General features: G+C 34.5%; 1 protein-coding gene across 1 annotated transcript in view; it reads left to right on the top strand.

Moving 5' to 3' along the window:
* The window catches only part of LOC145690909 (uncharacterized), a 70,250-nt gene extending 44,642 nt beyond the window's left edge, over positions 1-25,608 (top strand). The window contains exon 2 of the mRNA XM_081766337.1: positions 12,165-25,608. Within this exon, the coding sequence (XP_081622463.1) occupies positions 12,165-13,518 (1,354 nt within the window). The 3' untranslated portion in view covers positions 13,519-25,608. The remainder of the gene's footprint in view (positions 1-12,164) is intronic.
* Positions 25,609-27,495: the final 1,887 nt, after the last annotated feature.

The following is a 27,495-nucleotide window of genomic DNA, read 5'->3' as shown; positions in this document are numbered from 1 at the left end:
TAAATTTATTTCATATTGATTATGCCATGTTTCGGAGAGAACTAATACATGTAAATTAAATTCTAAATTTTGTAATAAAATTAAAAGCTCATCCCAATTTTTACGAACACTTCTAATATTAAGATTCAAGATGTTGATACCAATTTTATCTTTAAACACATTATTAAATAAAGTAACAGTTTCGCATACATTAGTTTCGATATTTTGTTGAGTATTTATATCTTCAATTATAGAACTTGTTTCAAGCATTTATTTAACCCTTCCTACAATTCTTACTACCTGTTTTTGCTTAAAATTACGTCAATTTGTCAACATCTTCTAGGCTACGTAATATAAAAACATCTTTATCTCCCTCTCTTTTACGCAACTTTATGCTACCTGTACTATCTACCCACAGGAAGGCATAATTCTTTTCGCTTTTAATTTTCCTGGCTTTTCCAAATACCTTTCTGCGGTTTAGAGTTAGACTTTGACATAGATGGGTTCATTATGGTTATATCCTAAGTGGGTACAATTGAGATTCCTCTTTACTTTACGTTTCTGGAGGAAATTTTCTTTAACCTCTCTCCGAACAAACTTAACCATTATTGTTCCTGATGTTTGATGAGGAGCTTTCTTTACTCTATGGCATAGATCTATCATTTCTCTTTCAATGTTTATGTCTAAAGCACGGCCCAACTGTTGCACAACTTCATATGTATCTTCGTTCGTTTTTTCTGGTACACCCTGTATTTCTAACGTATTTCGTCTTCCATACTGGTCGAGCTCATCCAATCTCATCTCAGTGTCTAGTAGCTGCTTTTTGAGAGCGATGTTTTCTTCCTTCGGCTGTTCAATAGTAGCGAGGCACGCAGAAATGCTTTCTGATTGTTTTTTGATGATGTCTGCATTTTCATCCAGTTTCTGATGCGCCAGGTCAAGAGATTTTCCAAGTTCACGCTCAAGGTCGGTGTTGTTTTTTTTTAATCACGGAGATATCATCTTTTAATTCTTTTAATAGTTTATAAATGTTTTCGATAGATGGTAGCACTTCATTCTGTTCTGAATTGGTATTACGCCTAGCTTTTATGCAACCTTTACACTTCCAAGGCAAATTTGATTGTTTCATATATTCCACGTCACTTTCTTTTAACTATGAACATTTTAGGTGGGTCCAGTTTAGACACTCAATGCACTGAATTTTGGAGGTAATGTCTTGTCTCAGAACAGGTTTGGAACACTCAATGCAGGAGCTCATGATGTTTGTTTATATCTTATGATCGTACTCCTATTCAGGTATTTGATGTTTACGTGTCAGTCAATTTATAATTTTTGCAACAGATAGTAAAGTCAGCGATATTATTTAACAAAATGTATCTAGTTAAATGTAAGAGTACTTACCGAATTCGTTATTCTTGTATCACTTCACTCACGTAAACAGTATCACTTAAATTTAAACTAAATATTAGGAGCACATTATAATGTGTCTTTACACATCCATATCAGTGTTGCCAGTGGATGTGCGGTAATTGTTGGTTTTGTGTGGTAACGAATTTACAGTGTTGTCGTTTTTGTCTCGCAGGCAAATGGTTTTGCGTGACTTAACAAATTCAAATCGGTCTTCGTAGCCGTGTATGTCGAACGTGAGTTGCATTTTAGTGCTGCAAATCCATTCCGACTTCATCAAATTTGAGTATTGTACGAGGAAACGACTTCAAATTTACAGTTTAGAGTGTAGGCGCGCGAAGAAAATTGTGTTTTACGTAGTGAAGGTCTCGTACATAATCAATCGGTCGGAAATGTTTACCATAAACAAGCGTAAAAGTAACACTTCCAATAAAGCACGATGTCGAAAATATGTTTCCGATATAGAGCCGAAATGTAACACCAAGGTTAAGAAGAAAAATAAGATAGCCAATGATACCCAGTTGAATTTTGGTAATACATCAGTTAACATAAACTCTATTTGGAGGAGCACTATTAGCAGAATTAAAATGAGCAGACTTAGTCATATCAGTACATCAGATGCAACATTTATTAATTTTCAGTTGCCGAAATGTGCGAACTTTCAAGCTAGTACTTCACTATTGCGAAATTGTAAAGAGCGAAAATATAAGTGTAGGGCTACTCAGATGTAGAACAGTTGATTCCTCGCGATGATAACTATATTCGTCGACCTCCGTGTACAGCGTACTCTCAGCGGGCGTGCAGTAGGAAATAAGTTGAGAATAATAGAAAAGTACTTTGGTAAGCGTAATTCGGAACGAACTCAACTTGGTGCAACACCGGATCTGTACTTATTAACACAAATGTGTAAAATACCAAACTGCTGGAAAAAGCTTGAAAATTGCTCCTCCATATACGAGCCTTGGTTAATAAAGTTTAAAATTAACATTGTTCTATTTCTTTTAAATTCCAAAAAGTGAGTCTCACGTCGGTGATATCCGGAGGAACAACAAATAATCGGAGCGAACAAATAGATTCAATTGTGAAGAGAACCGCGGCCGCCCGAGGGTTAATGGTCTTTGTTAAGTATCACTGAAGAAATCACTATATTGTGGAACATCCTGTATATACGTTCAATTCACTGGAAGATCACCATGGAAATCGGTACATTGGTACATCACTGTACATAGTGGATCACTTTTCACTTGTTAACTATAAGGTTATTCAACATATGTGATGATAAGCCAACTGTTGCTAAAGCCACCTGTTATATTTATAATCCCTCATTTAAGCCAGCATTATACCACCATTAATAAAAATGCTCATATTACTCCTTTAAATATGCAGTTTATAAGTTCTTTTCTTTCATTCACTTATTTATTTATTTATCTATTTATTTTTCAACTGTGGGTTTCTCACCATGAATGGATGTATCAATTGATTTTCCAATCTTTTTCACTGAACATATAACATATTTGAAATCATAGTAAACACTTGAAACTAAATGAATATACAGATAGACATTAACACAAAAATACTTAATTACTAAACAATAACAGAAAATGTGTATATTTCGGGAGTGTTGCCTAACAACGGTGTAAACGCTAAAGCCGAAATTCCTAATATGTGTATCTAGTGTAGTATAATGTGTGTATATGCACCTTTTTTTACAACAAACTTATTCAATACCCAAACCTTTTTATTCAAAAATATTTTGTAATATTCAACTACTAAATATAAACACATAATGTAGCATAAAAATCATAATATAAATTAATATATATATATTCATACCCAAAAAACCTTAATAAAGCAAGACAATTTTCAAAACAAGCATTTCGTAAAATAGTTATAACATTACTTGTATACTGATTATTTAAAATACTGTATTACAACTTACTAAATATCAAAAATTCTAAAGGAATGCAAGAACATTTAAAGTCTCAAGTTTCAATAATCATATTGCTCATACGGCAAAACGAAAGACTCATTAAAATGTTTCAAATAAATTTAGAATCACAGGTCAACTCACAAAACAATTTCTCTTGTCTTGCTGTTATTTAAACACATATATATGAAAACTTACATTTTTTTTAATTATCAGTAGTACTCGCAAACAAACTTCTATTTTTACCAAATCATCAACTATAACAGGTACATAGCCATCAAGACTAATGCACGGATCTTTACAACATTAGCGAACACGCGATTTTTAGCTGATACAATCATTACTTAATCTTCTTTTCAACAAACATATTATTGACTACGGCAAATAAAAACTCTACTAGCACATTTATGGGCATTGATCATGAACGAACATCACAAGAGGGATATTCTATCCACCTTCAAAATACTAAAGATGCACAACAAACGGTTCCTACTCATCTATCATTCACAAGCTAGGCATTCGGGAAGCAAGAAGGAGTAACTATCTACGGAGTGAGCCGCCCTCTAATGGCCTTTGGCATCACGTTAAAATACGCATACATTATAACAGTAAATTCATGTAAGGATGCCACTCTAAATCAGACTTTTGGCATCTTGAAAATAGCCCTAAATCATTTAGAATACTCAATTGCCATTTAGTTGAACTCAAACGTACACAGCTCTAAAATACTTTATATGCAATCACTTTGTTCGCTGAACGTTATCAATTTTCACGTGCCTAGTTGGCTCATGCATTACTCCCTCAACATACCATGAACAACGGGACCTACCCATCACTAGATTCCACAACGAATCAAAAAATTTTCTTATGTCGTTTTTTTAATATCAGAATTCTCAAATTCAATTTAAAATCCGTTACATAGTATTACTGTTGTGTGAATATCATTCGAACCGTAACTAGTGGAAGATTTACGTGGTTTGTAATTTTCAGGCTAAGGCCATCCAAAATTGCATGATTTCTTCTTTTTTTTTTTAAAAAAAAAGGAAAATACTTAATTAGACTCAAACAATGACTTTAATATGTTCTTATTGTTTGAATCACTTTTTGGAACTGTTTCTGCGTGAGTCACTTGCTGAAAGTGTTCGTGCCTTTTGAGTGACGTCCTTTTTGAAAGATTGGTGGTAGTTCATATTTTTCTCACTATATGTCTCTGTACAGTCATATGGTAGTTTGTTACTGTAACGTCACATGTTCTTTCTGTTTGTATGTGTGGAATGCGGTGAGCGGGTAATTGAATTTTCGTATCACAGTGACAATCGAGTTAACAAGTGCGATTGCGAAACCGTAACATGAATTTAATACAAAGAATTTGAACTTGCCCTTTTTAAATAAGTTTGTATTAGATTCGGATATTAACTCATATCATAACTCATAACTCATATACTATGTTGAATAACTTAATACTGTTAGGATCTCTAAACTTTTCGTATATTATTTCATGATCTGGATATTTTTCTTCTGCCTTATTAAAAGGCTTATATAGACTTCTCTTTTGGCATCTGATAGCATAATAAGAGAAAGGATCATTAAGTTTGTTCTTCTTGTATATGATTAGGCAATTATCTTCTGAATCTTCGACTGTATATGGTGCTGCTATTTTTTTAAGCACTTGTTCTTAAGACTTAACTTTTCCATCTATATTTCTATATCTTGCATTTGTGTTTGGAGTAATTCGTTGTTAACTCTATATTGCTTAAAGTCTTGGATGAAATAGTCTTCGATAATATCATAAGACTTATTGTAAAAATCTTTAGATAACAAAAAGGCAACAGCTAGAAATATTTCTTGTGTACATAAGTTCCTCATATGATTGAGGTTGCTTCTTTGTCTTCTCCTTTTACTAGGTATGTGGAAGAGCAATTCCTATAATTAGAGAGTTGGTTAATTCTAGCTCATAGTATCTTATTAACTCTTGTGACTTTATTTTTTAACCAATTATCAAACCTCTTACCACCATCTTAACACAACTTAGTAGCATTGAAGTATCCTGTACTCTTATCCATAATCAGTTTAAAATATCCAAAAATAGCATACCAATAATTGTCTTTAATGTGTTCGTAACAAATAACCTTTAAACTATCCATAGTACTCGTATTTTATGTTTAGAAAATATTTTTTAACATTATTTCGTTACCAGTTAGTTGTACTCTATAAGGCGAGTTTTTGAAGTGGCCCAAATTCGATCCACTTAGTTTGTTATTGTAATATTCTAATATTTCATTTGAACCTTTATTTTCTAACGTTTTTTAAATCTTCTACCTCCCATTGCACACAATTTAGTAGTATTGAAGTAACCTGTGTTCTTATCTATAATCAGTTTAAAATTACCAAAGATACCATTCCAATAGTTATCTTTAGTCTGTTCGTAACATATCTCATTCAAACTTTGATCCATACTAACCTATTATGGTTATTATTCCATAAAAATAATATTTAAATTTATACTACAACATTTCTTTTATGTATTCAGCTATTATGTGAATCATCAAATACTGACCATTTAACGTATGCTTTGTCACCTTTCTTTCTCAACACCTCTACTAAGTATTCATCTTTATGTTTCGTCTTTAATAGTTCTGGTTCTTAAAATCTACCTTGCACATCTTCTTCTTCTAAAGCTTTAATTCTATACGTAGGTGCATTCGATGGTATAACTTCGCTAATAACAAATACTTCTGTTGACCAATTAGGTGTATATCCTTTTTCAAATAACCCTTTCTATTTACTTATTTGCTCATTCTTTTTATTAACTTCTATAGGCTTGCTCTATGCATACGATTATTATACTTGTTAACTACTGTTGGTAATATTTCTATCCATTTATAATTTCCTTGTGTTGTAAATTTTTCCACATGTTTTGTTTAAGACTTCTATTGAATCTCTCAACAACAGAAGCTTTCTTACCCCTATAGCTTGAGTAATGATGAATCTAATTTTCCTCCATCACCTTAAATTCTTTATTGTAAAACTCTTTGCCTTGGTCAGTTTGTAAGTTACTAGGTTTTCTCGTTCTTAATATGGATTCAAATGCTTCTGTAACATTTTTACCGCTCTTATCTTTAACAGGAACAGCAAAAGCATATTTCGAAAACACATGTATAATCGTTAGCAAATACTTATATCCTTTGTTTAACTTGGATATACCTTTTAACATGCCACTATGCATTTCCACAAGATCTGCTTGCCATAAATCATTTATACCTTTAACAATAATATTTAACATAGGATAATTCTTTCCGGAAGGTTTGCGAATTTCTTCTATAATGTTTTCTCTAATATCTTTACCTCGTTCTAGTCAATCATTCTTTTTAACGAATTATGATTTAGTAACACCACATACAGAACCAATACCTTTCTTACTATATCTTCCATTCTTTATTTTTTCTATTCTAATAGTGTTTTTCTACGTATCTATTGATTTCTTACACTTAACACAATACATCCTGTTTATTATATAGAAATTTAAAATTCATCATTACCTAATACTACTCTCCAAACATTATCATTATCACTTGATTCGTTTTCGTATTCATCTTCAACCTCTCTTTCTATATACATAATAAGCATTAATGATTTGCCTTGTATCAAATCAGAATCTTTGGATGGTCTAATTGTTAACTGATCATTTATATTAAAGTGTAATGGAAAACTTTCAACTAGAATGTAATTTAAAAATGTGTCTATAAGTTATGAATTGAGACTTAATTCTGTATGCATTAACCTATTTCTATAAAGCAATTTGTAGGCAGCAGCTAAATTATATACAAAAATGACTGGTTTCTCAACATCATCTTTTGCCAATCGACATGGTAATAATACAGTTTCTTTTCGTGTGAACTCTTCGTTTACTTATTCAAGCTGCTCTAATGTTACAACATCTTGTTTATCGATAGCATTAGATACATTAGCCAATCTTTTATTCTTAAAATCAACCCAGGATGTAAAATTTGACGTAAAAACTTTTTTTTACTTTTAATGCTAGATGTAAGTATTTTATGATTTTAAATGTCATAAAAGCCTATGCGCAAAGCACCCTGCCCAATCTCACCCTACTTAATCTGTGCTAGTGAAAGATATTTCCAAAACGGGTTGGCCTAGAGTTTGGCCCAGGAGTTAGGTTATTACACTACTGTCCTTTACCCAAAGAAAGGGTGTTACTTCGAAAGGGTGTTGTGATAAAGACAAATCCTACTTAAGTTCTGTTCGATTTTCACATTATCCAGTAGCTGATACCTTTTTCCTATCTTTTCTCTGCATAGTATCTCATAACTCAATTCATCCGTATATAGGGTTAAAAGAATTTATTTTTATTTCCGTAACTTCAGTATGTTGATTTACGTTGCTGTAGAACGTAATATTGCGGTCTCAAATATTCAGTAATAATACTATTATTATTATTATTATTATTATTAATAATAATAATATAGATAACAATTTCCGTATGGGGACACATTGTATTAAAACCTGTAAAATCGCCCGTAGCGTTAGCCAGAAGTAAAAAAAAAATAGTCTGGATTGGAGAGAAGTGTCAGGACGAACAGGACATACCCTCCCCATACGTTTCTACAACTAGCTAAATGTTATAACAGAAAGTTTCCCTACAACTAGCTAAATATTATAACGGAAAGTTTCCCTAGAAGTAGTTAAATGTTATAACGGAAAGTTTCGAGGCAAATTTCGTGTAGAAAATATGGATTCTGAACTCACAAGAGCCGTAAGAAAATTTGTTTTTAAGTAATGGTATTGCCGGCTAAGGTACAGAACACGTCGATGATGAGAATGAAAGAAATATTGAAATAAAGAAAGTAAGAAGAATCAGAACACGGAGAAAACCTATACACACGTTGTTTGTTCAGCACAATGCGTACTAGGCGGGAGCTGGGTGGAACAGGTTGTACCATTAAATTTTCAACACTTCAATAATAATAATAATAATAATAATAATAATGCTATTAAAAGTTTTATAGTTGCACTAAAGTTTGGCAAAACTTACTTAAACGTAGGGGTTTCGAGGAAGGGGTTCCGTACCTTCATGAGACACCTCTACAGCAACTTTAATTTAAACGAAAGCTTTCTGCTAATATTTCGTGTAGAAAATATTCTACTTTACGTTTCCAGGAAAATAACTGTAATAGAAAGACCTGAATATAATTGAACACTAAAGCTTGTAATAAACTAACGTGTGGAGTTAGCAGATGTAATTATAAAAGCGTTGCTACAAAATATATACACAGACCATAATTCAATGAGCTCTGAAGTACAAAGTAACAAAATAATATATAATATTCAGTCTATATAGCAATTGTTGCTTAAAGAGTGGCATACACTATTTCTAGAATCGAGATAAGACGAGAAATGTTTACGATACTTTTCGTCTCGTCTCGATTCTCATCTCCAAAGCATGACGATAAAGTGAGTTAGCTTTGTCCTGTCTGGAATTAAAATGTTAAGTCTCATCCCGATTTTGTTTGGTTTGTTTTTAGAATCGAGATGAGAAATTCGTCTTTTCATGGGCAACGTTACACAAAACCAATTTCTTTTGGCTAATATCAGGTTTCTGCTTGTAATGGTATGGCCTGAGCGATAATAAATTTTTAATTTTTAAATATTTTTCTAGATAATATTTATTATCACTAGTATTATTCCTGCAAATTTGATAGTTCAAGTGTTGAAACAAACGAGTATTTATTTATTTATTTATTTATTTATGACTTCTTTTACGTGGCGAAGTTAAGGCTCTGCAGCCTTCTCCGAGCTCTTAACCACGTGCATACATTATATATATTTAAAAAAACACCAATATATAGAAAATATTAAGAATTACAAAAGAAAAGTATTGAGCCACATAAAAAACAATATACTACTTAAGTAAAAAAATGGTTAAGAACTTCAAAAACAAAAATTGAAAAATAATATACAATAGGGGAAACAAAATAACATGGAGAAACCAAAAATTGCGTATTGCATATAGCGGTACTAGAAGTATGAATAAGGTGTACAAATTAACATAGGTTACCTATTGGTTGTGTGTTCATATGTGGGTTATTAATAATCTGGTAAGAGGAAGATGCTTCATGTGCTACCAGTGTCCTTATCTTTACTTAAGAGAAGGGAATATACAGAGTTTTTAAATTTGGCAACTGTGGAAACGTTGTGCATTAATTGAAATAAACTGTTCCAGAGGCGTGTAGTACTTACTGTGAAGAATTTTGAATATGAATTAGAATTGTGACTGGGGATGGAGAGCAAGAAATTATCTTTTGATCTTGTGCTTCTAGTATGAAAGTCTGATAAATATAAAAATCTACGGGCTAGATACGATGGGTCTGACGTAGTAAGTGTTTTGTACAATAGGGTAAGATTATGTAAATTTCTTCTTCCGACTAACGTCAGCCATGACAGTTTTTTTAATAAAAAGATGTGAGATGTTCCCTGTACTTTATATTGAAAATAAATCTAATGCAGGCATTTTGCACTCTTTGCAAGCGCTTTGGTTGATTTTCTGTTAGATCAGAATAGACTGAGTCGCAATAGTCAAGATGTGGGAAAACCAGTACCTTGACAAGTTTGATCTTCAAAGATATTGGTAAGAAATTTTTTAGTCGATTTAACGTATGTAGGGCACCAAATGCTCTCTTACAAACTCCATTTATTGGATCTGACCAGGAGAGATTTTGATTTATTATGAGTCCCAAATTTTTGGCAGCTGTAGAGAATGGAATAACAGTATTGGACAATATTATATTTGGGAGCTGATAGATATTAATAGAAGAAAGAATTCTTGGGGAGCGAATTAAGATGTACTGCGATTTTGTTGCATTTAATTTTAACCCATGAGCCGTAGACCAGTCGCTGATTCTGTTTAACTCAGTATTTATTTTCTCAATCGCATTATTAATATCTTGTTGGGGAAAAGAAGCATATAACTGAAAATCGTCAGCGTAAATATGGTATTTACAATAGGTGGGAATTTTTGGGAGATCATTAATGTAAAGGGCAAAGAGTAGGGGACCTAGTACGCTACCCTGCGGCACTCCACTGTTGATACAACGTCATGTCGATATGTGATCCTGATTGATCACTACTCTTTGTTTACGTTCGTAAAGGTAAGAATGAAACCATTTAACCACTGATTCAGAAAAATTAAACAATAATTACAATTTCTGAAGTAATATGTCAAAATCAATCCTTTGAATCGCCTTACTATAGTCACGTAGAGTAAGGAGCGTCAGTTTTCTGTTATCAGTAGCCAATCTCTTATCCTCCGTTAAGTTTACTAGTGCAGTGCATGTGCTATGATTACTTCGAAAACCAGATTGAAATGTATCCAATAAATTATTTGTTGTTATATATTCCCGAATTTGATCATTTACAATATATACGAAAACTTTTGAAAGCTCGGGAAGGACACTGATAGGACGATAGTCTGCAATATTATCAGCGTTGTTCTTTTTTAGAAGTGGGGGGACCTTAGCGATTTTCCATACTGTGGGAAAAGTACCTGTGGCAAGAGAGTAATTAAAAATGTCAGTGATAGGATTAAGTACATGCGGTAGGATTTTCCTGATCATGGTTATTGAAATATCATCTGTACCAGTGGCTTTAGATTTAATTTTTTGGATCGCTTTTAATATATGTGCAGGCTGTACGTGAGAAAACGAAAACAGAGAGTTAATTTCCGAAGCTACAATATTATTCATTGTTTGCAGTTTCATGGAGGCTGGTATCATACAGCTTTGACACAAAAAAGTGTTCAATTCATCTGGCGTATAACTAACTGCGTTCTTGGCTATGTTTCTCCCAACACCTAATACTTTAGCCATTTCCGAAGAACTGCTCCATTATTTTGGAATTCGAGTATTTAATAGTCAAAGCGCCGGTTTACTTTCCTTACATTTTGAGTGCAACGGTTTCTTAATATCCTATTGTTTTCGAATTTTGTATTAGGATTTCTTGTGCTATCAGTGGAAGGATCACTATTTTCAACATGTCTCATGTATGCTCTATAAGCTTTATTTCTCCGCGCCATTTACGAACTAAATTCATCGGTTTAGCATGGTGATGGGGGTCGCGAAACACGTTTCTTAAGTACAGGGGCGTGTCTATCATACAAATTTATTATTAAAGAATTATTATAGAAGTATTCAAATATTTGAATTTAATAAAGCGTGTGTTATCGCTGATCAATCGCCATCAACATTCCTAAAGTAAAAAAAAAAATCCTCGACGTGTATTCGATCGAATAACCTCCAGATTACTGGCCAAGCGCCTAGACCACTGAACTACAATCACTACGCTGTAAATGATTCGTCTTTAGTCTGGTTACTTTAAGTTTCTCTGCCTCACCTTGGAAAGTTGTATATTATTTTGTTTCTTCGTTTCAAAATGTCTTTCGTATTCCTCTTCTGATGATAAAGTGAATGATTTTCGGTAAAGTTTATATTAATAAGTTCAGTTGTTCTTAAAACTTTGGTACGCAAGTTTTTTTTTTCTCCACATGAAACTACAGATAAGACAGATTTAATTCTCGTACTGTGCATTTGTTTCAAAGCAGCCACGGTATAAATGATGGCTCAATTTGATATAGTGAAACAAACTACAGCCTCTTATTTTGCGAATAGAAAGATATGGAAACTACTCAGTGGTACTCCATTTCATATTTGTACAATATTTCAAGTAATAAAACAAATTGAGTGTAATTTTATCATCAAATATAGAGAATGATTACTTTTTGGTTGCTACTTAATCATTAGCTACATTCACATTTCCTTGTTTGCTGAATTTGTTACAGGCGCGATAACGTATTACCTTTCCACGGAGAAGACGATACGTGTATTACTTTAAAGGAAGCAATTTCTCATTCAGATGAGGAATCTCATACTTCGATGCAGTTTGGCAAGGGGTTTCATCCATCACTTTTGTCAAAGCATATTCTAGCACAGGAGAGTGAAAAGCGTCATACCTACCGAAAGAGAGAAAAACACCTTAGTCAAATTTCAACTTTGTCAAGCAATAACTTAGTGCATACAGGTGAAAAATCCAACATCTGCGGAGTATGTGCAATGGAATTTAGTTTATGTTCATGTTTGGCTACGCACATGTTAAATCGTTCAGGAGCAACGTTACACACATGCCAAAAGTGTGGTAATGTATTTAATCAACGGTCAACTTTGGCGACACACATGTTAATCCACTCAGGAGAAAAAGATCGCATATGCCAAGAGTGTGGTTTGTCATTTACTAGACGTTCAAGTTTGGCTACACACATGTTAATCCACACAGTAGCAAAAGATTACACATGCCTAGAGTGTGGTAAGGTATTTAGTCTACGTTTATATTTGGCTAGACTCATGTTAATCCACACAGGAGAAAAACGTCACACATGCCAAGAGTGTGGCCAGGCATTTAAAAGACGCTCAGATTTGGCTGCACACATGTTAAAGCACACAGGAGAAAAACCTTACACGTGCCAAGAGTGTGGTAAAAGGTTTAGGTTACGTTCATATTTGGCTAGACACATGTTAATCCACACAGGAGAAAAACGTGACACATGCCAAGAGTGTGGCCAGGCATTTAAAAGACGCTCAGATTTGGTTGCACACATGTTAAAGCACACAGGAGAAAATCCTTACACGTGCCAAGAGTGTGGTAAAAGATTTAGGTTACGTTCATATTTGGCTACACACATGTTAATCCACACAGGTGAAAAACATCACACATGCCAAGAGTGTGGTAAGGGATTTAAACAACGTTCAAGTTTGGCTACACACATGTTAATCCATACAGGAGAAAAACGTCATACATGCCAAGAGTGTGGTAAGTTATTTAATCAACAATCAAGTTTGGCTAACCACATGTTAATCCACACAGGAGAAAAAAGTCACACATGCCAAGAGTGTGGTAAGGCATTTAAACGACGTTCAACTTTGACTAGACACACGTTAATCCACACAGGTGAAAAAAATCACTTATGCCAAGAGTGTGGTAAGGCATTTAATGAACGTTCAAATTTGGCTAAACACCTGTTAATCCACACAGGAGAAAAAAGTTACACGTGCCAAGAATGTGGTAAGGGATTTAGTCTACGTTCACATTTGGGTACACACATGTTAATCCACACAGGAGAAAAACGTCACACATGCTAAGAGTGTGGTTACAAATTTTGACTACGTTCACATTTGGCTACACATGTTAATCCACAATAGATATAAAGCTCTTTTGCCAAAGTGTGGTAAAGCTTTTATATGACGTTCTGAGTTGGCTACACACATGTTAATCCACACCCGAGCCAAATTCTCACACGTGCCAAGACCCTGGAATGGAATTTATTCAACGTCCATACTTGTTGAGCCACACAGGACGAAAATCACACACACAAATAAATATTCAAAATTATTTAGTCTATGCTCAATCTTTGCAAGCCATTTCAATACACAAGTGACAAACAAGAGATATGCATAAAACGTAGCCTGGCATTTACTCAAGATTTACATATAGCAAGTTAAATGTTAATCCACACAGAACAAGAATCTTACACGCGCGGAAAGTGTAGAAATACATTTACTCGCAGCTCCCGTTTGGCAAATCGCATGGTAAAACACATAGTTCAATTACCACAGATATGAGAAGGAAGTTCAATAGGATTTTTTTTAGAATCAGTTTGGCAAGACACGTAACTAGACATGGCATATAGAAAAGAATTTGCCGCTCTCACAAGTTAAGTTTTGGCAGAACTATTATGTGCACAATAAATACACTGCTAAAGAGGACTACGACAGAATTAAATTTTAAAGGAGTCAGACCACATTAATCCCTTCAAATGTACGTGTCCTTTGGAATGGAATGTTAGTTGTGAAGGACAAATTAAGTCCGTATTTTGGGGGCAGATGTTACGGGAAATTGGTTCCGCATCTACTCTACGAATGGCTCTTCTGCTTTGCCGCCACAGCGATTGCTGCATAGTGTAAAGGTGGCTGACGCCGACGAAGATTCAAGTGACGATTTCACAAAGGAACATTTATCTAGAGATAAAAATTCCAAATATAGTCCGTGAGAGTTCTCGTATGTAAGGGAGTTAAGGGCAACAAGTTTAAGTGACATCTATAGTGAGGGTGAACCTTCCTCATCAGCTACAAGTGTAGATCCAACGGAAAAACATGTCAATTCGAACACTAGGACTTTCCGGACCATCTGCATTTTAGCTGCATTTTGCTGGCCGACGCATAGTTGCGCAGTTCCATTTTCACCGCATATATTTATATTTCCCGTTTCCACGACATTCTTTCATGTTCTTTGATAGAAACTTTTAGGCAAATTGAAGATAAGCGATTATAAAGTCAAGTCTTTGTCCCTTCCACATGGGTTAAACTGATCAGAAAAACTACGTTAAAATCGTATTAAGGTTGTATGTGTCAAAAAATGAGTCACTAACTATATTGAACACGATTGCATTCCAGTTGTTGTCGTCTTTGATTTCAAAGCGTGATTAATAGCATTTTTATCCAAAGTGTTAATAACTTTACCGGAATTCGTGGTGTTTGAGCGAAAAGATGGTCCGTATCAAAATTTCGACACCAATATCTTCTACTCTTTTTCGCCCACAGTCGTTTCTCAAGCGCGGGATGATGATATAAAGTGAATGTGCATGTGGGTTGTTAAAAATGAAGTTCGAAGCTATGTTTCGTATTCCTTACTTATTCTCTTGTATACTTAGAAGTTTTTGAGTGTACTGATTTACCAACTTTCACTCGTTTTATAAGAAAAGTTGTTAAATCAGGTTTTAAACTTTATTCAAAAACGTTCTGTTTATCTTATAAGTATCTGGTACTGTAAGACAACGTCACACCTGTCAAAACGAACCAGCATAGAAAATTTTACACCATTGTATTAATATATCGGTATTTCAACACATTTCTACAAAATTTAAAGCGTGATCCTGTAAAATCAACCAATAATGAGTTAGCAACTTCTGATTTGAGCGCGGCATATAGTTTGCGTTCAAGTTTGGCAAGACAAATTTTAATATCCACAAGTGGAAAACTTCACATATACTTAGAGTTTGGAATAGTACTTGGTCTATATTCAAGTTTGGCAGGACATTTTAATACACAGTGAAACTCTCACACTCATGACAACACACAAGCGAAAAGAAGATTTATATGGAGCTCACGTTCTACAATGCACATGTTAAAACGCACAGGAGAAAACATATTATTTAATACTAAGGAAAAAACTAAATCGTTCTACGTGTGTAGAAAGCGCTTAATTAAAGTTTATATTTCCCAACAGATATATAAATACAGATGGGGATGAACTGCTCATGTCAAGACTATGAAGAACGGTATAATCGAAGTTCAATTTTGGGGAAACATGCTATCTCATACAGGTAAAAGATGGCTGTGCATAATTGTGAAAAGCGTTTACCTGAAGTCCATATTTTGTTAGTGGAAAGACATTGTAAGATATGTGAAACTAGTTAGTAAAAAATCATGTTTGTACATAAAAAGTATATTCAATTTACACACGTGATAAAATACACAAATGCGAAACATCTTAGTAGTCAAAAGTGCGATAAAATTCCTTCAATATTACGTATCAATCTCACGTACTACCAATTCACGTTTCCGCTCGCGACGACGACAATTCGGCCGTGATTAATTATTCATATTTTTCAGCATTGTGCATGATGCAAAAAGTATATTTTGGAGCATTTAAATTAAGTAAATTAACACAAATCATTGTTGACCAAAAGTATAAGTTTAATTTAACTACAACACAGCTAAATATGAGTGGAAACACTGAACAAAACACAAAATAACAGATTCGAACCAAACCAATATCCATGTCACTGAGCTTGTTGTTATAATGCTGATATTTATTGCAGAGAGCAGTAATGATTGAGTGCTTTTTGCATATGTTTTTTCCACAATATGTAGACTCAAGGCGGGTTCAAAGTTAATCAACATCCACTTCACTGCTTTCTTTCTGAGATTGCTGGCATGTATTGCAAGTAGTGATAATTTTTGACTGCATTCTGAACATGTTTTTTTCCACAATCATTACATTCAAGGCGAGTTCTGTTGCTTTCCCATGACCCACAGATATAGCAAATATCTCTTCGGATTGGTTACACTGCTTCATCATCGGTAGTTAGTTTTCTGTATTGTGCCAAGCACACCAGTAATTTTTTTGCAAAGTTGATATTTTACGAGGAGCTTTCAGGTTTTCGTTTATTAATTCTAATGCTAACACGTATAGATATCGGTTTGTATTATTTTTTATGTTAGGGCAGTTAAAAATGAAACAGCGGATGAAAAATAATGAAACTTTTATTTACAGTTTTATGTAAATGCGAAACAAAAAATCACATTTTGGCTCCCTCTGACGGCAGATTGGCCGTCCACCCTCCACTACCAACTTTGGGATTGTACTGAAAGGGAAGTAATGCATTTGATAATTTTCTCGCAGAGGATTGATACGTTTAGAGTAGCGAGATATTACTTTTGTATGACACATTACTTTCAAATCCACATTTACAAATGGAAGAGAATCGGGCTGTTTTCCAAGAACAGGGAAAGCAGGTTTCCCTGAAACATCTATTAAAAATGAGCGAAAATGGAAAAAAATAATATATAATTTCGAACAGAGAAAGGTCCAGCTTATATTGTCCTGGCCAGTGGCTCCCAGGCCGGAGCGAAAATAAGAGTAACTCATCCTCTGGAGGAGTGATATATATATGAGATGAAGTGGACGAGTAAACGGATTGAACAGGGAGGTACGTCAATTATGCAGTTGAGAATTTATTTCAAAAGAATTCATTAAAATTTTCAGTTCTTCCCTCAATTTGTGCACCTGATATAACACTGTACTTTAAAAGACGTATGCTAGAAGTTTTAGACCTAGATCTGATAAGATACCAAAATTGTTTAGTGTTGTTGATGCTGGTGTCTGTTTTTTTTTTTTTTTTTTTTAGATATAATCTAGGTGTTTGCTGCATCTCAATAGCTTTTTTATATTAAGTCGTATATCAGAATTTATTTTAAGATATGTATTCGTTTGGAAATGCACACCACAGTTCCCAAAGCTTTTTTTATTTCGTAATGTGTAGCGACTCTGTTCGCTGTGCCTCATTGGAAATTTCATTGTTTTTACTTTTTTGAACAGTACAAAGTATTTATTGTTGCATTAAAAACACGAGGGAAAGAATCCAGTGCGTCTTCTATTGTTCAACCTAGTAAAAGTGTCCACTGTATCACCTGTTGCACTTTGCAAATTTCACCCAAAGGGCCCTTCCTTCAGTCAGGTACAAACTTTCTTTTTGATTTGGATTGCTGGCTACTGGGGTTGGGAGTAAGATAGGGAACGGGCAACTCGCGGTCTGGGAGAAGGAACTCTTTAAATGAGATGACGGATTCTATCGGAAAAATAGACATGGCATAATTTAAGCTGCTATTTTTACGCGCGTTATGAAAATCGTACAATCCCAAGTCGAGTGCTTGAGTAGAATGTTCGACAAAGGAATGTCATTTCTGTGATGTTATCCCATGTTTACTGTAGATCCATTTGTAAGTTCAAGTTATAGTCACCAAAATGAGCAATTTTGTCATCTTGTGACAACATTTGGAAATGATTCGTGGCATGTTTCAGTTAAACTTTGAGGACTGTTCGTATATGGTCTGCAGAAACACCGGACGAAGTTTGTTTTGGATAGACCTACTTGGGCTCAAATAATTTCACACTCACGTACGAGATCATTCTGTGCTCTGCTGCCCTATTTATTTTAATACTACAAACAATCCGCCCCTGTGGTCTTGAGGTCGTTTATCTATGTAGAGAATTGGTTAAGAAAAGGCATTCCACTGTTCCTTACCAATACTTTCAGACACGTTTAAATTACCACTAAACAGCCATATTCCAGCAACTAACTAATATTCATACCACAGTCCGTAAAATTGATCATAATGCATTGTACATTTAGATAGTATAGTTTAAACGTGGTTTTGTTCACTGCACTTTTGATCAGCATTCTTCTGTACATCACCACATTAACCGCAGAATATGGAGCAAATGACGGCACACTTTTCTAGCGTGGGATCACGTTGTTCTAGTCACTCTCACTCTTTACTTGCCATCTCGGTTGAACATTGTAAATTACATTAATTGAGTGTTCTCTAGCAATAAGTGATAACGGTATTTCACTGCATTTCCAGCTGAAGATACTGTCAAACGCAGACTCTAGGAGTAAACTTACTACTGGGTTCACAATGGAAATGAAAAAGCACAGAAATAGCACAAATATTTTTCCCAAAGAAGGAGCACGAACTCTAACTTTTCTACGGTTTGATGCCATTTTTTGAACTTTAAGCATAGACTATTCTAAGTACATACTAAGATTACGTATTGCAAAATTTAACACACAAATTTACGGTGCGGATAGCCGCATCATCCATAATTTGTCAAAATCTTTTGATCCTCTAACCAAAAGTTTTCCAAAGAGCTTTCCTTGTTCGATTACCTAGTCCTACTCTGGAGCTATACCAACGCATAACTTTCCCCATATTGCAGTACTATATCGAAAAACTAAAACTCACCTATATCAACAAACGCTTCCAAACTCAGCACCCTTTATTCATGCAATATATAGTACCTCACTTTGGACCCCACACCAAATCGCTATCAGCATACCCCTTGTCCCTAATGTTTACGCCCTGTTAGTACACTTTACCCTCGTGACATTCATTGTTATTGACCCTACAGTGATAACATGAAAGAAAATTTCATGAATGATAACACTTTGCCTCCTGGACCCAGGACCATTTTTGCCTGATAAGATGTGAACTAGGATTTAAATTTCTATTATAGTTACAATATTAAATACAAACACCAGATAGTGGATACGCTTTAAGCGAAACTGTACATTCACTTTATTGAAGCAATATCTTTCTTGTTATAATTAAGCTCGATACCTATGTGACTATTGTATTGCCTAAATACCAGCACTCAAAATAAAATATTAATTAACTAGAAAGAAGTAAACAAGGATTTCTTCTAATAGGGGTGTATACACATAAGGAAACTCATTATGTTCACTGTTGACTCATTATGTTCCATATCGAAAAGACGAGACGCACGAGAAACTAATCAATTTCTTTATATTCATAAGCTATTAGCATTTGGCAACCACACTCTTCAAAACGTTCATCTTTTGCACAACCATGAATATTACACGTTCAGCACGCAGCTCGCAACATTCTTGACTTCGATTTTCATGCCACTTACAATGGTTTGTATGTGCAATTTCATGTATCTCCACTCGAAACAAATATTTAACTTCATAGTGATCATATATACCTAGGTATTTGACTATGACTTTTATTTCTATTTCTCAACATTCTCTTCTACTTACTTCATATACTCATATCTGAACAATTATTATACGAGGAACAATTTCACACTTTGCTTATCAATAAAACGCATCTCACTTCCAAATTTAATTGCAAATTTACCGGCTATCAACTCATTCGACATGATAAGAAGCTTCCGACCTGACGCGCCACCAGCGGCGTGACAATAGTATTTTATCCTTACACATGGTATAGTATTGACTCTCCATCTAATATTCCAGAACATCTAATCATAACTATTTATTACAGATCTTCATGTGTCACAATGACAGTCATCTAGTTCGACCAGGTCGTCCTATTCCCCTCCCATTCCAATATATTTCTAATAATTTCCTGCATTACCAGCTCTTCCAATATTAACATCCATAGCCGCTCAGACCGAGAGAAACAGCTTATAACAATTTTATCCCTGCCTCCACTACATGCTTCATTAACCCATTACCAAAACCAATCCGTTCCTGATCTAACACTACTCCTGACGTAGTGATCACATGATCTCTTGCCCACAGTATTTTCATGTACATTCTAGATCCTCTGGGTAGTTAACATGTGCCCATTACACTCACTCAAAAAGTTTCCACTACTTCTTCCTTCGTCTGAGCACCTCCTCGGCTAATACTTCGCTACTAAACTTACTAAACTCATACACTGTCAGCGGCCTATCCTCCTTTTACTAAAAATGAATTTAACCCTTTGAATACCAAAACTGGGTCAATTTGGCCCAGATGATCTTTTATAAAAAATATGAAAAAGAAGTAGTGGGCTAATATTTTTAGTATTCTTCCATTAGCAACCATTTTTACTTTTGGAAATCATTTCAGTAGAATTCATATATAAAAAAGGAAAATACCCCCAAAAATGGCAGAAAGTGTAGCTAGGTCATTTTCACCCAGCCTTGGATACCTCGCGGAACGGCCCACAAAAATATCATTTTATTATTATTATTATTATTTTGCTGATTGAAATGAAACCTGGAATAATCACTTCCCCGTTCTACCGAGCTTTGATTGGGGTAAGAGTAATAGTAAATATTATTTTATCAAACTCCTTTTTTCCCCACTCTTTCCCACGTCCACACACCACTACATATTTCCTTCTCAGCAATTGTTATATTTTGGTTTAGTTCCCTAAAATATCTGGTTTTCTTTTTAGCAAGCCACGTGATTCTTCACCCCTTAAAACTATGTAATCTGTCACAAGCTTGTTTGCAAAGCGCATTGCACCAGCAAACCACTCTGCAAGGACTGTCAGGTGTAATCAAAATACAATCTGTGACAGAGTTTATTCCTAACAAAGCGTATTTCTATGTATAAATTCCAATGTTACAGTACTATATATCAGGTCCCACACAGCAATGAAATATTTTCAAAACGTTTCTAAAACGTACCATCATTTTCCTTCAGAAAATATATCCTACTTCCCTTAAGGAAATATATTCCATATGTTGTTGAAAACATTTTCCAAATAATACTAAAAATATTTTCGCAAAATACACAAAAACGTTGTAGAAATATTTTATACGCCGTTAGAAAAGTTTTCTGTATCATTTCCACACATTACTGAAAATGTATTTGAAACGTTCAGATGTCCACAGTCGAGGTGTCTTAATTGTGCTCTTCGTTGTATGTTTTACACAACACTAAAACAGCTATTGTAGTGCGTAGAATAAATGACAGAGCACAAGGAAGACATCCCAGTTATCAACATGTGAGTGGTTCATGTCGTCCTTGTGTTGAAAGTCATGATGAAATACCTCGAGTATAAAGAAATCAGGTCTACTAAGCTAAAGTACATAATTACAAAAGGAAAGAAAATGCAAGAATGGACTAAGATTTGAACCTGTAATTTCAACTTACCGTGTCGATGCATTAACCACTAGGCTACTCACTGTTTCCGAATAGTCATTCATTCTACCACTCCTGAAGTCAGTGCTCAAGCAACCAGTGTCTATACTACAGAACCCCACTGGTGGTAAGATTTATACATGATAAATGGGGAAAATAACCTATTTTATATCATGTAAATATTTAATGCGATATACAATCGATTATTTCTTTGAGTTATCGTATATAATAGAGAAATTATCCTTAAAATGATCTAAATTCCACCATCCTACATTACTTATGATTACAGAACAAACCGAAAGCCAAATAAAGGAAAACCTTTAAAAGACAATACATAAAATAAAATCCTGTAGATTTATTGAGAATAATTACAGTAATAATTTATTAAATTTTACATTAAGTATACATTTGTAGTACACAATATATTTAATGTGAATACATAAACAAAAAGTCTATATTAATTTAAGTCTACTAATTGCATACCTTACATTATAATAGTTTGAAATGTATATACACCTCATCAGTGTATCAATTTTAACAAGTTTTATTTAACATTAAAAAAAACACTTACTTGGTAAGAAAAGTTTGAACAGAGTTGCATCTTACAAACTCTTTCCCACACCCTAGTGTTGTAGATCAGAAGATGACTGTACCAATCACCGAAAACCAAGCAGCAGAATCATGCGTTTACTTACGTCCCCCCTCCCCTCAACACACACAAAATAAGTTAAACTATTTCTTGAAAAGTTCTCTGTCACCTTCATTAAGAATATATTTAACGATATGAAGTAGGTATATTATACATTACTTTAGAATCTGAAGTGTGATTTAACTGCCATAAGTTAAAACAGCAGAATATGCACGCAAATTAGCTTAAATGAGTACCATACACATCACACGAAGCGAGCTACGCCAATAAAAAAAATCACAGTCAATAAGAATTAATTAGATCTTCAGTCTATATTTTTAAATTGGTGTTATGTTGACGCTATGAATTTTGGGCTTCCTATACTAAATGTCTCTATGCCAAACTCTCTATATATAAAACGTTTTTCGTCGATCTGCAAATCAAGCAAGCCGCGCGCTAATGATGGGAGGCTGATGATAGTTCATCACATAGGAAGACACTTTGAAATGCTAGGTGAGTCACAACACTTTCTTCCTTTTTCTGGGATTCATCCTTACTTACGGTCAAATTTGGTACCGCCTATGTAGTACCTGTGTGCGGCGTACCTTGAAATCATCTCGGTTTGTAGCCTCCAAGCACAGTGCACTCCTCAAATAAAGCAATTGTTTAAAATTACTATTTGTAGCATGTGTGGCAAAATTTAAAAACGAAAGATATCTCAGAATCAAGGTTAAGTCAAACGAAGCGTTTTATGCGTTTTTTTTTATCTTACCTCAGGCTATCCAAAATACTAAAACATTGTTTCCTATACTTTTGGAAGTTATATACTAAATATCTTAATAACTATCACTCAAATTTGGTACGCTGAATAAAGTTATAGTGTAGATATAAAATTGAAACTATGATCCAACTTAAAATAATGATATTACAGAACACAATAAAATTAACTTAGGATGAAAATGGAAACTGTAGATGCATGAGTATTACTGAGCGAAGGAAGGAAAGTAACTCAGCTGGGTTACGAGTTTGACAGAGTTCATACACAGAAATCGTTCGGTGGTTTATATTTCCTCCTTCGACTTAAAAGATAAAGAAGATAAGCTCGCTTTAAAAAGAGTTAAAAAGAAAAGAAAACTTTTAAAAGATTTAATTTATTCTGAATTTTTGTTCAGTATTTGTAAATAAATAATGTAGAAAACCGAAACAGAGCTTGCCCGCTGGACTCTGGCGCCCAAATCCCAACTCCGCTATATGCATGCCTGCCATAAAGTAATACAGATATAAACTTTTCTTAAAAAGTGCAGATTAAGCCTAGCTTAATATTTACATTTTTTTAACGATACCTACAGTATGGCGCTAAATTCGTCGTACAAAAGCAGAGGAGTGTTTCCTGAGAGTAAAACAAACAAAAAAGTTCCAATAAACTTAAGGGGAAAAGCCCATCGTTCACGTGTTATAGGCTGCCGAAAACATGAAAAAATCAATTCTAAAGGTCCATAGCTCCAAAACTATTGGATCTACCAAAGTCGGGTCAAGACTTTACTTAGGAACTAATGTGTGCTCTATCCAAAAATACATGTTTTAGAAACCTAAGGTACTCACGGAACAAATTTTATGGAGGTAGTTGGAGAGTACTTTATATCATAGGCCCGTAGTCAAACTCCCTCTATAAACATTGTTGTGGAAGCACCTCAGGATTCTGAAACACGCATTTTTGGATAGGGAACATATTAGGTTCTAAGTGAAGTCTTGACCGGACCAAGGTAGGTCCCAAAGTTCTGGAGCTATGAACGTTTAAATTTCATTTCTTCATGATTTCAGCAGCCTATAATACATAAACGATGGGGTTTTCGCCCTATGTTTATTGGAACTTTTTTTTTACTCTCAGGAATCACCCTCTGCTTTTCTACACCGAATTTAGCGCCATACTGTATAAATTAATAAGGTAGAAGTATATGTGGTCCTTCTCACTATGCTCACTTATATATATATCTTAAAGACTAGTGCTAAATAACACCAGCCCTCTGCTCTATACCACTCTGTGATACCGGAGCTGGTCGTTTGGGCGCGAGACGTTTGGACGCAAAGCCGTATATCTAAATAGGTTAATCTACTTAAATGGGTTATAATGTACTTCAAAAATAGAAACCGGATGATTACGTACTAAAAGCCTTAAAAATAGGCATTAATATCACTAAAACTCAAAAAATAACTTCACAACCTAAAATTAAGAAGTTCGGAAAAGTTAAATTTGATCCACATTTTCTTTAAAATGCCATGGCAAACAGTCACTGAAAGTCTCAGTTGCAACAAATGCTTAATTTAGTTTTAATATTTTTTTGTATAATGCAGAAAAAAATGGGTCTAATTATTTTGTTTTTAGAATGATATATCCTAATTTCAGGAAAATCGGAGACAATGACCTACAGACTTTTTTTTCAGCATGAATTTATATTGGGCTGAAATAAAATTTGCTGCAGGCATCCTACAATACCCCAAAGTAAACTTCTGTGAAATTATCTTTACAATATCTTTAACGTAAAGGATATTCATAACTTCACAGCCATTCATAACACTGCATTACTGGATGCAACACAGATAATTGGAAAGGAAACAACAGTGAAATCTAATATACCTATTGAATAATTTACTTTGTCTTATGTTACAATTACCATGACATTAACATTCCATGACGGAATTATGGGCAAATCCAGCATTATTCTGCAATGTCAACAGTTTCAAAATTCTGTACGGCGAATTCTTTCATCAGCTTGAATCTATTTTATTCTTTCAGTTCAGTTGAATTTGAGTTTAACGTCCCGTGAACAGCGAGGCTATACAAAACGTAAACCTACTGATTAACGTGGAATCCGAACCACGACGTGAGCTCTCGTCGGGAGTTTTCTTCTTTTCTTGGGCGGATCGTCTTGTCGAAGCATTGCCTCGTGTCCTGCTTCTCTTTTTTCCTTCGAAATGCATCAATAAAGCGCCAAATCAACCAATGTCGTTTCTTTACGTTCGATATATTATAAGAACAGAAGTTTGTTTACTTTGGGGTGCCATTGGCTGCCTACAGTAAATTTTATTTTACACATTCTTCCTATCTAAATGTATAGTTAGTGTCTATTTCTATGAAAATTTATTAATATTATAGTGTTTCATCTTTCTATCAATATAATAGAGTCTCAACTATATGGTTTAATGGACATATCGAATAATAATAATAAAACATTCAATAAATACTCACTTCCTAAACTACCCAATACTAAGCATAAAGAACACCATTTTCATTCCAAAACCAGCTCGTATTCATCTTTTCTGATCTCTCGGAACAGGTCAGTACTTAATAAACATTTCTTATGTTTTATGTCATGTGTTTTAATGATCTATTATAGAAAAAGAAAATGCAAAAAATTAAAATATGTACAGTATTTTACAAATTTTAAGTCACATCTTTATAGTAACTAAAAATTAATGAGAAACGTACATTGTTTTTAACTTAAATTAGATATCTGGTGCCTTTCATTTCAATTGAGGCAAAAATAAATAAATAAAAAATAAAATTGTACCATCACCATCTCAGATATTGTTCAAACTTTTTCTTAATAGGAACTAGACTTGTTTTGAAGGGATCCGTATTTTTTTCAGAAAAAAATTCCCACCAAGTAATGGGCCATCAAGGACGGGGAGTATAATTCATGAATTGTAGAAAACGTGGAAAATGGTCAAATTCGGAGCCTCACAATTCAGCAATGGAGACATGTAGAGTTATAATTCTTGTTGTGGTATGCACATAGGGATATGAATAAACTATATTTTATTATAGTTTGGTTTGCGTATCTTTTTGTACATAAATTAAAAATGAAATGAAATTTTTGAGTTTTACGTCCCACGGTTATGCCGCGTTATGCTAAAGGAGACGGTGATGATGAGTAATGAATGAAATGGTGGAATGAAGAAAGTGGGAGGAAACGGGAGAACCCCGAGAAAACCCACGCACACGGTGTTTGTCCACCACAAAGTTCACTTGGCGGGAGCAGGGTTTGAACCCGAGACCCCTAGCACCAGAGGTGAACGCTCTACCACTGAGCCACCGCGGCCCCGTACATAAATTAATAAATGAACGCAAGTTCAGGTGAAAAGTCGAAGTTTATATTTTCTTTCGAGCACTTCCGGGTCGAATTTTAAATTCCGTTTTCAAGGTTGGTAAGACCTAGTTACCCGCTAACCCCCCCCTCCAGAAAAAAGTATCGCTTCTGTGTGCAACCGTTTTATCGCCAAAAATTCGAGAAATCGTCAAATTTTCAAAAATCGTCATTTTCTCGAAAACATCATAATTTAAAATTATTAAATTTTGTCAGATGGTTCAAGTGTACATGAATAATAAACACCAAATAGCATTCTCGACCAATGCTTCGTGAATGAACTACAGCCTTTTTAAGTTAGCGAACTTTCGTTAACTTTGAAGTCACAGTTGGCAACAATGAAAACAATGAAAGTGTAAAAAAATGTTACCGCAAAGCATCGTGTAAAATTTCAAGATACAAATTCTATTTTACTGTATGTGGACTTCGCTTAAATTGGACTGTTATTCTGAAAAAGGGAAGTTCAGAATGATCACTGGAGAAACGAGCAAATGTCCTTCTTTACGGGAGTGATATATTATTATGAAACAACTGACAGTTTTGCCGTAATAAGCGATGACAAAACACACGATTCGGCTCGTATTCATAGCCATGAATAAGATTCTAAAAATACTCAAAGAAAAGCGATAATATACGTTAAACAAAAAGATTCGAACACGTGAAAATAAGTGTCTACAGTTTAATAAACCGTTTCAGTGATTTCTGATGGTGCTGCATTCCACTTTAAAATTGCTTTCAGATGTCCAAGATGCAGACAGGTCCGATAAAGCAGTGGCTTTTCAGTGAAATCGGCCGTTGTAAGGGTCTCTGCGACGTATTGGGGAGAGGGGGGTAAGAATGTGGCAACCCGGGAAAACGAAAAACAAATCCACAGTATTAAACCTGCAGAAAAAATCGTGAGTATAGTGCAAGTACCAACTCCGGGTATTACTCTCGTCTTGTTGCCAAAAACCGAATTCGACAATTAAAAAAAAGTGGGAAAGTGTGCGACCGGTAACTAGTATTTACCGAAGTCATCTTTGGCTTTTATGGCAGTAACGGGTCACCATGGATAAACTTCATGCTTTCCACAAAATCGAGCTTCTGCAATTGAAAGTGTAAA

The sequence above is a fragment of the Thermobia domestica genome, chromosome 7, assembly GCF_964235325.1.
Source record: "Thermobia domestica chromosome 7, izTheDome1.hap1.1, whole genome shotgun sequence".
NCBI classification, from domain to species: domain Eukaryota; kingdom Metazoa; phylum Arthropoda; class Insecta; order Zygentoma; family Lepismatidae; genus Thermobia; species Thermobia domestica.
Note: the sequence above shows the minus strand (reverse complement) of the source record. Positions and strands in the feature narration are given on the sequence as shown.